At 39.2% G+C, this 13,931-nt stretch overlaps 3 protein-coding genes across 3 annotated transcripts in view; all 3 read left to right on the plus strand.

Moving 5' to 3' along the window:
* Positions 1 to 13,931, plus strand: part of LOC124120969 — a 260,732-nt gene that overhangs the window by 145,725 nt on the left and 101,076 nt on the right. The gene's annotated exons all lie outside the window — the stretch shown is intronic.
* Positions 1 to 13,931, plus strand: part of LOC124141777 (IgGFc-binding protein-like) — a 108,106-nt gene that overhangs the window by 51,514 nt on the left and 42,661 nt on the right. The window lies entirely within an intron of this gene.
* On the plus strand, positions 1,750 to 8,994 carry LOC124141766. Its single transcript, XM_048389209.1, has 3 exons — positions 1,750 to 1,851; positions 5,037 to 5,147; positions 7,610 to 8,994. Exons 1-3 carry the CDS (start codon positions 1,797 to 1,799, stop codon positions 8,860 to 8,862), a joined length of 1,419 nt encoding a protein of 472 aa, XP_048245166.1. The 5' UTR covers positions 1,750 to 1,796; the 3' UTR covers positions 8,863 to 8,994.

Here is a 13,931-nt window from a genome sequence, read left to right on the forward strand (position 1 = left end):
CATACATTTTTGTGTGTGTTAATGACCTAATAAGCCGTCTGTGAAGTTGTTATTGTTGATGCATTAATATATAACATTTCAATCTGTTTTATTGCACTTTGGATGGTATTAAAACAGGTGTGTACACTTTGTGTAGTCAGGCTATCAACACAAGCAGTATCACCAATATCATACATGAGTATCCAGGCAATGAAAACAAGTAGTATCACCAGTGTCATACAGCTAGGCAATGAACACAAGCAGCATCATCAGCAGCATACAGCCAAGTTGTCAACACAAACAGTACCACCAGTATCATAAAGCTAGGGAATGAACACATGCAGTATCATTAGTAGCATACAGTCAGGCCATCAACACAAGTAGTATCACTAGTATCTTACGGCCTGTGAACGTGTTTGAAGATGGTTGTATATGTAAATGAACATGTTAACTGTACATTACAAACCATTTCATAACATGTATTTCCAGAGCATGTTTGAGAATATGTATCGTACAATGTTTGAAGATGTATGTAGGCGTTAACCATTAGATATGTCAATTAAATCAATAACAATATTCATATAATTGACATCAATTGAATATGTATCTTAATGGGGATTCTGCAATGTATTTTATAGTGTATTATATCTGTAGATTTGTAATGTGTACGAGGGCTGGTCAAAAGGTTCTTAGCCTGACTAACTTTCAACATAACAAAGTGAAATAGTCAATGTAATATATTGTTTGAGTAGTTCATTGCAAGTTGCTGTATTTGGTCTGTTGGGGCCGTTTGAAATGGAGATGAACAGTTTGGGACTTGAGATAAAAGTACATTTACAGATGATTAAGATATCTGCTCGTTGGGTGCCAAGGTTTCTAAAGTCTGATCTAAAAGAAAAAAAGAACTGACATGTCAGAGAACACTAAAAGCTAATTGATGAGGATGTTGTCAAATTCATAATTCATAAGTAACAGGTTATGGAACATGGGTCTACCACTTTGATCCTGAGTCAAAACGTTAGTCCATGGAATGGCAACATTCCATTTCTCCGGCACCAAAGAAATTCAAGTCTTCCAGATCAGTGAAGAAAGTTTGGGCCACTGTACTCTCGGACGCAAAGGGTCGGCTCCTTGTTGATTACACTGAAAGTCAAAAGATGATTGCCGGTGCCTACATTGTTCATTCGCTGCATCGCCTGGAAGATTCTATCAAAGAAAAGCGGCGAGGAATGTCGACTGTTGGAGTCCCACTACTTCATGACTGTGCCTCTTCTCACACCTCTCGACTTGCAAAGGCTGCTGTGTGACGACGTGGGTTCGAAAAGCTTCCTCAATCTACATGCTCGCCAGACCTGGCACCAAGTGATTTCCACCTGTTTCCTAAACTGAAAGAACACCTACGTGAGAAGCGCTGTCACGACAACGGTGTCCTCAAAGCTGCCACGAATGGGGTTTTCAGTGTGGCTTCAGAATTCGAAAACTACTTCCCTGACTAGAATTGAAAAGCTCGATATGAGAAGTGTATTGAAAAGCAATGAGATTATGTTGAAAAATAAAAATAAACACTTTAAAAATTGTTGGTTTTGTTTGTTAGGCTTAGAACATTTTGACAAGTCCTTGTATATATATAATTGCATAAACATATGCCAGACTATAGTAAATTGTCACCCCATTTACAAAAGCCGACTGCCCTTTTACCCACCACAATAGGTGAGGGCACAGTGAGGTGTCCTCCAAACATTACAGGTTACCTGAAACCACCCTGCCAAACAGAGCGTAGTCACAGCTCTATACCGTACAGGCGAAGGTCTGTAACGATGGAGTGTTTCATAGAGGTGGCACTACTCCTGGTATTACTTGGAATCGTTGACGGTATGTTATCTTTTGTTGTAATAAGAACATTCTTGTTGGCTTAAGCATTACCTTACCAACAGTCCTCTGGAAAGAGTTAATCGTATCTTTGGCGTTATGAGACGTATTCTCACTGAACTTCGAACCCACGTTACTCAAGGTGTGTTCTGATCGATTTCTCAGCGGGGTACATGAGCGGGCTACATGAGTAGGCTACATGAACAGTCTACATGCAAAAATAATTGCCCGCTCCTTAACCAAACAGAAGCTAGTATTGTCATGTAAGGTGAGATAGTTGGCTGTGTATACACTGCACCGGTATGCGGTGTGGTAGTAACGCGTGTCTATTTTTTAGTCAGCTTAAATTAAATGAGGTTGTTTAAAGTCAAATGAGCCCTATACCATCAACTTTGTGAAAAATCCTACAGTTGTCTGACATTTAATCAATTTAAAGAGAAGACTATGGCCTACGTTGCACATTGTGTCAAGAGGGAAATATTTCCTATTATGTGACGTATTCTGAGTGCTTGTTGGTCTTGGTACTAGTTGTTACCATCTAGCCGTCGCTTGATTTGTTGGTTGGAAACAACGACTGCATGGAATATTTCCAATGGATCCACCGATGGTGGAATGTAGTGTAAATGCTACATTAAATATGTAATGTCTGATTCACGCAGGGAATATTCCCTAAACGTTTCAGTGAGTATACATGTTCCCTGATTTAACAACCCTGTTTATACATATCCCCTTGAATACCTATCCACACATACATTGTTTCTATGATGTCAACTAATCTTTTACGTTAACTGGGTTTGTTATGAAGAAAGAATTAGGTATAACAACGCATGTTTGTGTTTCATACCCGCTTGATATAACAATTAGTTGTTATTGTAATCAAACACTGTTTAACAAAGACTGGATAGGCGTGAGCGGTAGAGCAGGACATGCTGAGCCTTGTTCGCTAATACCTGGTGTCATACCTGATTTGTTGTGATACATTCTCATAATTGTCACCACTGTTTTGCCTTTTTCGCCCAGTTGAATCTAATTCGGGGGATAATCAAGAGAGACTATTCTCTGACGTTAACGTTTTATTATCATCATAATTTGAGTTTGTTCAGGACACGTTTAAAACAGGTTTTTTGCAATAACACATGCTTATTGTCAGTGTAACGACAACGGATACATGAAACCTTACTCATGCACAACGAAAAGGCCAAATAATGCGTTGATAATATTATCTTGCAGTCATCGGCGATTACTCCTGCAGTACTAATTGTGGTTAATAAGCAAGAGTTAATTAGTGTTTTCAATTATAGCACGACCCCAGTGCTGTACACTGTATGTTCGAGCCCACGTGTAGATAAATTCTGTGTAGATAGTATACATTGCAGTTTGTGTGGATAACTAAAACAACATTGTTTTGTATTATGTGAATGCATATGAATGTATAACTTGGTACGTAATACTTTAATATTTTCATCATATATTGGTTTACAATCGGAATATTATGTAAAGTAATCATTTCAAGTATATTTTGCAATACAACCTGTTTGAAAAAACTACCACAAGGGATGATATTACCTTATGAACAAAACAATTATACAAGCACCTTAAAAGTCGAAATATCAGCCAACACACGACATAAACAAAATGTTGCATCGAGGTAAGATATCTTTTTTCATGAAGAAATTAATAATATATTGCATTATGCTAAACTTTAACACTAGGATTTCACATGTCCTAAACACATAAACAGACGTACAAATATCTCTTATATTTGCTTGCCATCTCTAGAAGTTTGGGCCTTGATTTGGACTTTGTTGTCACATTATGAGTTTGTAAGAAGTCACGGAGCTCCGAGACTGACAGTTCACTCAAACTGACATCTCGGAATGGTTAAGATGTAATTTCTTTGTTTATGTTTGACCTTTTCGCCTGTCTCACTTCAATCATCGTTTCTTGCCAATACACAGCCTTCCTTTTGGTGTTTTGGCTCTTTTCTCAATAAAGATCTCTATGGTTCTCCATTAGTTTTCGGACATTTGATTTTGGTTGGTGTGTCTTATTTATTTCATCATTAATTTTTTCAAGGGCCTGACAATTGAATCACGAACAGAGCCATAGCGAGCAACAAAACCAGGGACGCTGGCTCTCAGTGTCAGGATTTAATTAGAATCAAAGCTTTGGAGGTAGATCATTCAAAAGCTTTTTTCTTTTCCTGTACCGAGAGTCCAATTTAGTTTTTTGCTCTATCTCTTTTCCCAAACAGAAAATGAAACTCCACAGGACCTGATACAGTGAACTCTCGTCGACATTTCTTACCTTGTCTTTCTTTTCAACTAGACATTTACTAAGACAAAATTGTTATGGATGAGCAACTTCTTTATTACAATTGGGTGACGTTTCGGTGCAGATTCTAAGCAAATCATTTGCTTGATAACGGTGTTAGAATCTGCACCGAAACGTCGCCCAATTGTAATAAAGAAGTTGCTCATCCATAACAATTTTGTCTTAGTTACCATTCCAACTTCTAAATGCCACTCAAAGAAGTAAGACATTTACTCATGAGGCATGCCTCCACTATCAAATTCCTTTCAAGCACATCTGTTATTCTAAGTAGTTGATTGATCAACTCCTCCCCCAGGGAGTTTTGAACTTCAAGGTTAATACGCCGGGCATGGAGAGGACAAAGGGAACATTTGTCTGCACATGTTGTTATGTCCTCTTCTGTACGCCTGAGTTCCCCTGTGTCATAGTAACCCCAGGGCCTAGTCACGTCATGTCTGTCATTCTATATTCTGTATGACTGCAGAGAAGGAAACCTTATTACATACCCCTACCACTATGTGAGTCCCAGGTAGTTTTGCCAGCTGCAACTACATGAAGCATTCCAAATTGGAGCATTTCAAATAGAATCTGTACAAGAGCTGGAATGCACAAACGAGTCTTGATACCAAAAGAATAGTACCAAAAAGGTCATATGTATATTTACATAATAAGCATATAATTTTAGGGATTATGTATATTCCACATGCGTGAATTAGACATGACATAAAGCTATCGAATGTAGAGTAGTGTTGAAATTAATACGCGAATCTGCGACATTAATATCAGCTGTTTTCATGTTAAGAAGAATGTTATGTGATTTGAAACCTCGGACTAGCAACTCTTAAAAGAGTATCTAAGATCTGGTTTCTGTTTAGGTTCAGCAACTCCGATGACACAAACCCCGGCCTCAACTGCCGCAGGTACAACGGCACTACCCACACCTGTATCTAACAACACCCAGACTGGCGGACAAGAATACACTGATGGTATAAGTATAGACATAGCTTCTTTGAGTATGCGAGATTTGTTAAAAGCCGCTTTGAGCAGTATTTCAGTTATATCATGGCATGTTAGCTTGATGTTGGAGGAAAGCCCGATGTGATGCAAGTATACACAATATAAGGAATAACAAACATGTATTTCAAAGTTGTAATACTAAAATATTATACTGAACAACAAAAGTTCCTGTGACATCGAATAAGATTTAATGCAAAGTTTTGTTTTTTACCAAATCTGAAACAATTTCGGTTTGCAACGGATAAAAAACTCCTGTAAATGTTCAAATGGTTTAATTTGCCATACTGACTAAGAAAATGCGTGATTTCATAAAAAACAACAACATGGACATGCCAAAATGTCAATTTACAAATCAATAGCGTGTGTGTCCACCTCTGGTTGCGATCCAAGCAACACATTTTCGTCTCATGGAATGGACCAGGCGTCGCACAAAGTCCTGTGGGATATCTGTCCATATCTGCTGGAGCATGTTTCGAAGTTCCTGGAGTGTCTGTGGAACACGTGGTTCACGTCGAAGGCGCCGATCCATCTCATCCAACATGTGCTCGATTGGTGAGCGATCAGGGGAGCGAGCTGGCCAGGGGATGACATTCACGTTGTTTTGTTGAAGAGAATCCTGAACAAGTCAAGCAATATGAGGCTGGGCGTTGTCATGTTGAAAGGTAATGCCCAGGCCATGACGACGCAAAAACGGTAGAACAACAGGGCCGATGGTCGCGGTAGCGCTGTCCATTGAGATTTCCCTCTACTATTATGAAATGGGTCCTCTGTCTTGCTGTAATCCCACCCCATACCATAACGCTGCCGCCCCCGAACCGACCTTCTCCAATGACACAATGACTCACCTCGACGTCGGTTCTCTCGAATCCGTCCATCGCTGTGACTGGTGTGAAAACGAGATTCGTCAGTGAATAGAACTTCTCCCCACTGCATGGCCGTCCCGCGTCTGGCGGGTCTTCTGGCAACAATCCCTGCACATCTGAGGCGACGACATACGGTTTGTGAAGATATTCGTCGAAGGCCAGGGATTCTTCTTGCAGTCACTGTTGCTGACTGGAATCGATTTCGTACGTGTGTTGTTCGAAACCAGTTGTCTTGTTGGTTATTGGTTATGCGTGGTCAGCCATTCTGAGGATGGTCTCTGACTGCATTCATCTGTTGCCAACGTTGCCATAAACACCAAATGGAGTTTCTGTGGACGTTAAATTGTCTTCCAACATCACGTTGACTCGATCCTAACTCAAGCATACCAATGGCTCGCAGACGCTCATTTTCGGACAGGCGTGGCTCTTCGTAATGTTGAATAATTGCCTAATTTTGTTGTATTTCTGAGTGGTTGTTGTCAGCACGCAGCTAAACAATGCATATGGAATCCTGTTGACGTGCATGTTTTTATGCCCATTCTTGGCTAGTAAAATACATGGGGCTTGCATAAAAGTCAACTTTTGCATGAAATGCATGCTTTTCTGTAGCAGTTGCGTTTTTGTGAGTTGATTCAATTCAAGAACTACAATATTGAAAAACAAACTTTACTTGTTTGAAAAATACACTAAAACATTGGTGTCACAGGAACTTTTGTTGTTGAGAATATTATAAGTCTTATGATATATAAAATGGTTAATAATATCTGAATAGATCTATTATTTGAGTTTTGGTAAAATGTCGGCATTATGGGGATAAAACAAACAATGGTCGCTTCGGAGTCAGCACATTCCATACAAAATAAAAATATATTAAAATCACTTGACATATTTGTTTTTGTTTCCATTATGACATGCTCGTTTTCAAATACTATACCGGAAACGAGTATCTAAAGTGATGTGCTTTAACTGAATAGCTAAAGATTTTTGAACATCCTTCTAAAGCTTTGCGTCTTACCATATGCCTCAGAACTCGTGACGATCTTAAGAAACACACTATATTCTGAAGCTACATTTTCAACATATATCGGTGGTATTTAATATATATATCAGACATCAACGTCATATGTACAGAGATACATAACAGGACGGGGTAAAGGAACATAAAGAAGAGTAGTGCTCAACTTTTCTTTCCAAATGTATGGCGACTCTCTGAATCGCTAACTACGATAATAACAGTGGGACGTATTCATATCCACAGCAGCACACATGATCATACTTATGTTTTCATATTAACTGTTTCATACACTTCCATTCGGTAGATGTGGCCACATATTTATGCTGACAGTCATGTTACGACCAACTGTATCGCTGTAAAACATATAGTCAATCCAAACGGGTGACAACTACATTCAGCATGGGAATGTTCAGAATGCCCTACAGTTACACCGTCACTGTAACTTACCGAGGAAGTGATGAACAAAACAATGTGATTGACAATGTCAGAAGCTAGGATGTACAGTTGTTATCCATCTAAAACACTACTAACAAACTGTGTATGCTTCTTCCAGGTGAGAGCTACCTACTGGCATCTATTCAATATAGCTGGCATTATACTGATGTAGTTGCAGTGGCAGCTGGGGAAACAGGGGGATCCTTTCTGGTTGATTATCCACAGCTGGGATATAACGTCACAGGGACTGTAACGCCATACGGGTACACTTATGCTCACACAGATATGTCATTGTGGGTGACGGTGGGTGTGGAAAACAAGGCTTTCGTAATCCATGTCTTTGGTAAGAACATGGGCCTTCACACACAGATTGGAAATGGCGTCTTTTCTCCCCTCCCGATCTTTGCCCTAGGGTCCAGATATGTAGTATCCACCTGTCTGGGAGACATGGGCCACGTGGTGTTAGTGATAGCTAACCACAACCACAAGACAGACGTGGACATCACGCTGATGCTGGAGGGGAACGTCACCTATGACAACATCACCTACAATGACGGAGACACGATTCACGTGACTCTAGATGAGTATCAGACCTTCACGATGAAGAGTGACTATGATCTGACTGGAACTGTAATCAACGCAACAAACACTGTAGCTGTGTTCAGTGGTGCAATGCAAGGCGATTACTTCACGGCCGTGACTCAACTATTACCTGTACGACATCATGGGACGGAGTATGTTATGTACATAGGGGACTACTTCTGTTATGGGAACGCAACATACCAGCTACAAGTTATTAGTGACCAGAGCAACACTGAAATTATGTTGAACAATGGATCTACATTCTCTCTGGGTGACGACCGTGTATATCGCCAATACCTCGCTTGTAATGAAAGTCTATATCTTAATGCCACAAGGCCTGTCATGGCCACCCTCTGTAGAAACAGACCAGATGTATATTCACTTGGGTTTGTTGATGTAGTTCCAGTTACGTATTTCGTGAACAGTGCATTGATTCCTTATACAACCTGTATAAACATACTGACTAAGCAACACGTAACGGATATTGAAGTATTGTCTGATGATATAGCCCCTGTTACATTTGACTGGGTGGACATCCCCGGCAGTGATTACAAAGCGGGAACACACTGTTCATACACCAGATACATCGTCCGCTCTGCCAGCAGATTCGCTGTATATGGGTTTTCCGACGAAATTGTAAGTGGAGGCTACCGTTTCACTTCTGATCAATCAACAACAGGTGCTGATACAGGTAAGTTTAAAGATACCTTGCATTTTGAACAGAATTTAATATCAGTATACACATACCATGTTTACAGGGTAGAGCTGTGTTATTTATCCCTGTATTGAATTTTGAACCGGAAACAATATGTCGCATCTAAATTTAGAATACTCAAGCCATAAGTGGAACCGCAGCTGGTGTTCAGAAACGACACATTAGCAATTATTGTCCCAGTGTCGCAAAATAACACCCACCACCACACAGCGACCCCCCCCCCCCCCGATACCCCCCCTCCCCGGACAACTTTTATTGGTATAGGCTCGCCCCCAGAAGATAAAATCGGCGGACATTTATGTAATTCCCGCCCCCACCTGTATAAAGTATTTCCATATTTGTTTTTGCATATATTGTTTATTTTTGTTTCATTAGTTTTATCCCAACATCTTTTATACTATAAAACTATATTTTCTTGTAAAAGCCTGTTTGTTTACACAAATATATGAAATACATAATTTGCGATGTTTTGTTTAAATTAATGTGCCAGATATATACGTCTGTACTATTCTTTATTCTACAAAAATATATTTCTATTATTACATGTGTAGTTTGAAATGCAGTTGCGAAAAATCTACAGTCAGAAAAAGGATCTGAGTTATGCACGTCTCCATTATAATATTTGTCTATAACTACTTTAATGATGTAGGAATAGGTAAGATAATTCATGTACGATTATTATGCCACTAAACTGCAGTTTGTTCTTGTTGTCATTGTTCTTGACACATAGAATGTCTTCCTCTCATTTTGAATGTTCACATGTCAATAACATTGAGAGCGCATGATGACTGAATGTGTGTGAAGTGATGAAAGAGAATGTGTGCGTTAAATAATCAATTGTCAACTTCCGTTTGTTGTATACACTAACTCCAACGTTTGTCGCCCTTAATTGCTCTGCTTTATTTCTTATTTGTACTCTCACTTTTCTTATCATTCATAAATGTTGACTTGCACATTTAAGAAATATGTCAATGATATATCACGTTTACCGTACAAAACCGTGTTTTATCTTCCTATATATATTATTAGCATGTGAATAGATTAATTAAATAAAAACTGTTGTTGTTGAACTGTTTCCAATAATCACTCAAATTGATAAAATTGACTTTGAACATTAATACTATTCAACTTTGTTTTCTTCTCTCCACAACCATCTTGTCCTTTAGAATGTACAGGTGTTGCTGCAAAGGTAATATTATTTATTACACTTTTAGTACACCCTTTATAAGCATAGTTTGTAGATGTCATTCCGACCGTTTACATTATTATAATAGTCTGACTCATATGTCCAATACTGTGTCAGCAATCAGATATCAAAACAGTTATACATATAAAGTATACACTTAAACAGTATGGTACAGTGGAACCCTTTCTTCATTCGTTGGGAGTAGCGTAGTTATCACTAGTCTCGGCCACTTGTTTGCTGGTCCGAGACTAGTGATGGATTGTAAGGACTGGTGATGTTATACAAACAACTAGTTTGAAATGAATAGTGGACTGCTTGGATTTAGCTCGTGACATCTACTATTATACACCTTGGGAAAAGTTAAACGTCACATGTTTTCAGTTTAATAGTTCGTCATGTTTAGAATATATCTACACGTGACATTGATCTCATTTTGATGCGGATACCTGCTTGTGGGTTGAACAAGGACAATGCATGCTTCTCCAGATGACTGCAAGATGGTTGTATCGTATTGTATGGTTCACAGAAACAGAAGAGTGAACAGGTAGTAAAATGACTCTTGCCATTGGTCCTTTCATATCCCTAAAATTTCCTCAGGTGTGTACAAAAAGGACAGCGTATCAGAATGCGTCCAGAAGGTCTGGACTGACGGGGGTCCGGACTGATGGGTGTCCGGTCTGATAGGGCCAGGTCTGTTAGGGACATGTCTGAAGTGACATGGCAATAAATTGCTTGTTTAGACAGTATGGGTCATGTTCAGCAGTTACTTCACATGCACTGTAGAACCACAAGGATTCAAGTGTTCAATATATAGATTATGTTATCTGTTGAACAAAGTCCCCTTCTCTCGCAGTACTTGCTATATGTTTAATATTGTGTATATATTTTAGTTTTTCCAAGACACATGGACTTGAAAGTCGAAATTTGTGAAATTTGTCTTAACCTCTGAGCGCTGTGATGTACATGTGGAGTGGACTCCATATCTCAAGGAATGTGATTGTTTCCCCTTTCTTGCTGATTGTTTGTTGTTTTGATCAAAGCCTACCATAATGGTGTATTTCTATGTTAAATTTGTTTACTTGTTTGATTGTTAGTTGTTTAACGTCGCACGGGAATCTGGACCAGACAATCATGTGATTGCCACCATGAGCATCCATCCATGCAATTGGGATACGGTAACATGTATCAGCCAGCCAGCGAACCTGATAACAGATGCCGTTAGTCGCCCCTGACAAGCATGGTCTGATGAAGACCCATTCTATCCCGGATCTACACTTGGGGTATGTTTGTTTCATGAGTCATGTATTAACTGATGTCATCAAATGGAATGAATTAACTACAGTTATAACGAAGTGAGCTGATATATATATATATATATAATCGGGTAAGAGGGACACGGGTGGCCCAGTCGTCTAAGCCAATTGAGTTCACTATGCAGATGTGTGCCACTGTGTGCCGGAAACCGATAATCATGGGTTCGAATCCAGATTCGCATTCATTGTTGCTGTTTGTCACAACCAAATCCGTGCTTGTGGCAAAGGCCCCTTGCATTGTAGTACGATGTGTGTTAAAACATTTAAGTATCTGTTTATCAATATCCCCTTTTCTAGTTGTAATAAATGCTTCATGTTTGACATTTGGTTTACATTTTAGATTCTCCAAGACACATGAGCTTGAAGATCGAAATTTGTGAAATGGCCTAAACCTCTGGAAACTGATGTACACTTGCTGAGGACTTGAGACGGAATGTGACTGTTTCCCCATTCATGTTGATTGTTTGTTTCTTCACTCAAAGTGTAGAACAATGAAGCATGTCTTTGTGTATGACTGTTTCTGTTTGTTTGTTGTTGAACTGCGCTCTGGAGTCGGGATCAGACAGTCCAGTAATTGACATCATGAACATTGATCTAGGCAATTTGGTACGATGACATGCATCAACTAAGTCAGGCAGACTGACACACGACCCAGTCAGTCGCCTCTTACGACAAACACGGGTTTCTGAAGACCCATTCTAACCCAGATCTTCACGGGAGTATGTATGTTACCAGAGGCTACAGATGTATTAGTTGCTGTCGTCAAATGGGATAAATCAACTTCGGTTATAAAGAACATGACAAAACAGAGTGTTTGTTTATTTGTAGTTTAACGCCACAATCCACAGTAGTACAACCATCACGAGCACCGATCCATGCAACTGGAATACGGACATGCATCAATCGAGTCAGCGAGCCTGACCGCCCCATCCCCTTAGTCGCCTCTCTTGCCTGGGATCTATTTTCTTACCCTGGAGCCACACTGATTTAATTCAATTTCCTTATTTCAAGTTGAGTAGTAACCATATGTCTAATGCAAGGCACCTACAACCTCGGCTCAGTTCTATGACAAAGAGATCTGACCAATGTAGAAAAAAACATTTGATAAGAAAAGATAACACAAAAGCATGACAGTTGCAGTGAATTTTAACAATGAGTGACAACAATCTTATACACAGATTACTATTGATTAGACTACTTCAAAGTTATTCTCAGTGCAAACTCTTTCTAAAGTGACATGAAGTTTGCTTACATGATAGTTTGAGCTTGTTCAAAAATCATAGTCTCAGAAAAATACATTTCATTTCTCACTATTGCTTATGCCATTTGAAGTGATGCAGTGCTTTGAAAATGAATTCATAACAAAATTGTTTTTTGATACGTTGAGGGAAAGTTGCCAGATATGATTCAATCTCAATACAATTATTTATTTGTATAATTTTACTGTATAATCAAAGGCACACAAATATACAAGTAACAAACTTGAATCCATTCAAGGCATAATTTTGTGTATGCACCCTCAGTATGTCGTTCACATATCAAAATAAGAAACTAACATCCACTTGTCCGGGAAAGGAGAATGTGTTAACTGTCATAGAGAGCAGGAACAACAAGAGTCTGGACAAATGACCTTTCTTCAAATAGGACCAACAATGTTTCTCTGTTCATCTAAATCTATCACGACATACCAAGGACCATAACTCCCTATCCAGGACTTGTGAATCCGGGAATGAACTGATTTTACTTCCTTGTGTCCTTCATCAGATACTGACATTGACTGTTCTGTGGTCTGCTGTAAAAGTATCTAGATATGTATAAAGACAGATTGTATCTTTACAATGGTTCATCTTCAGTTGCATCGTGTACTCAACAAGTGCCTTGTGGAGGCAAATGTCGTAGCTGCGTCCGATCCCCTCATCGGGGCCTTGTAGATGGGCAGTGTGTACTTCTGTTTGCCTGGAACAGTCAGAAGTGTCAATGAATATATATATATATGATTCTGTTACAACCTCACAAACACTCCTCACATAATCTCTTTTGTGACATCGAGAATAATGGTTGACGTCATCATCAGTTATTTATAACCCTGAGTCAATGTGCCGTGACATTGCTTTATGGGACTCTTTGCAAACAAGGATTTTCTATTTGCATTCATGTTTCCAAAAAGCGAACAAAAGAGGCCATACAGACTACTGTTTTCCGCATGGCAGGGGCTTGTGCTGCATTATTGTGCTGAACAATGTGACATACAGTGCCTACAATATTTTGTGTGTTGATGATTAAATTAGCTGTCTTTGAAGTTATTATTGTTGTTACATGTATATGTAACCTTTTATTTCTGTTTGTCTTCTGTTTAATTGAGCATAAACATAAAACTGGTCAGCACATTTTGCGTACATCCGCTACAGTGTGCACACTGAATTTTATGTTAATACTTCCATAAATGAAAAAGAATACTGAAGTCAAGTAATACTGTCTGCTAACGCTTTCCAGATGAAGCCAACTGATCAACATGATATGTCAAGAGTTACTTCCCTTCCCTTGGGAATATACTTGGGAGAGGTGGGGAGTCGGTTGGGTGCACAACCCTGTTTTTTAAAAATGTGAATCTGGAAAGCTATCTGGATGATTCATGCCCTCCTTA

Source organism: Haliotis rufescens, unplaced genomic scaffold (assembly GCF_023055435.1).
Source record: "Haliotis rufescens isolate VD_foot unplaced genomic scaffold, xgHalRufe1.0.p SCAF_8, whole genome shotgun sequence".
Classification (NCBI taxonomy): Eukaryota; Metazoa; Mollusca; class Gastropoda; order Lepetellida; family Haliotidae; genus Haliotis; species Haliotis rufescens.

Excerpts from the sequence above, each read along its gene's own strand:
- LOC124141766 (XM_048389209.1), top strand. The coding sequence starts at position 1,797 with ATGGAGTGTTTCATAGAGGTGGCACTACTCCTGGTATTACTTGGAATC. Across the intron at positions 1,852-5,036 it reads ATTACTTGGAATCGTTGACG|GTTCAGCAACTCCGATGACA; the intron begins GTATGTTATCTT and ends GTTTCTGTTTAG. Across the intron at positions 5,148-7,609 it reads CGGACAAGAATACACTGATG|GTGAGAGCTACCTACTGGCA; the intron begins GTATAAGTATAG and ends TGCTTCTTCCAG.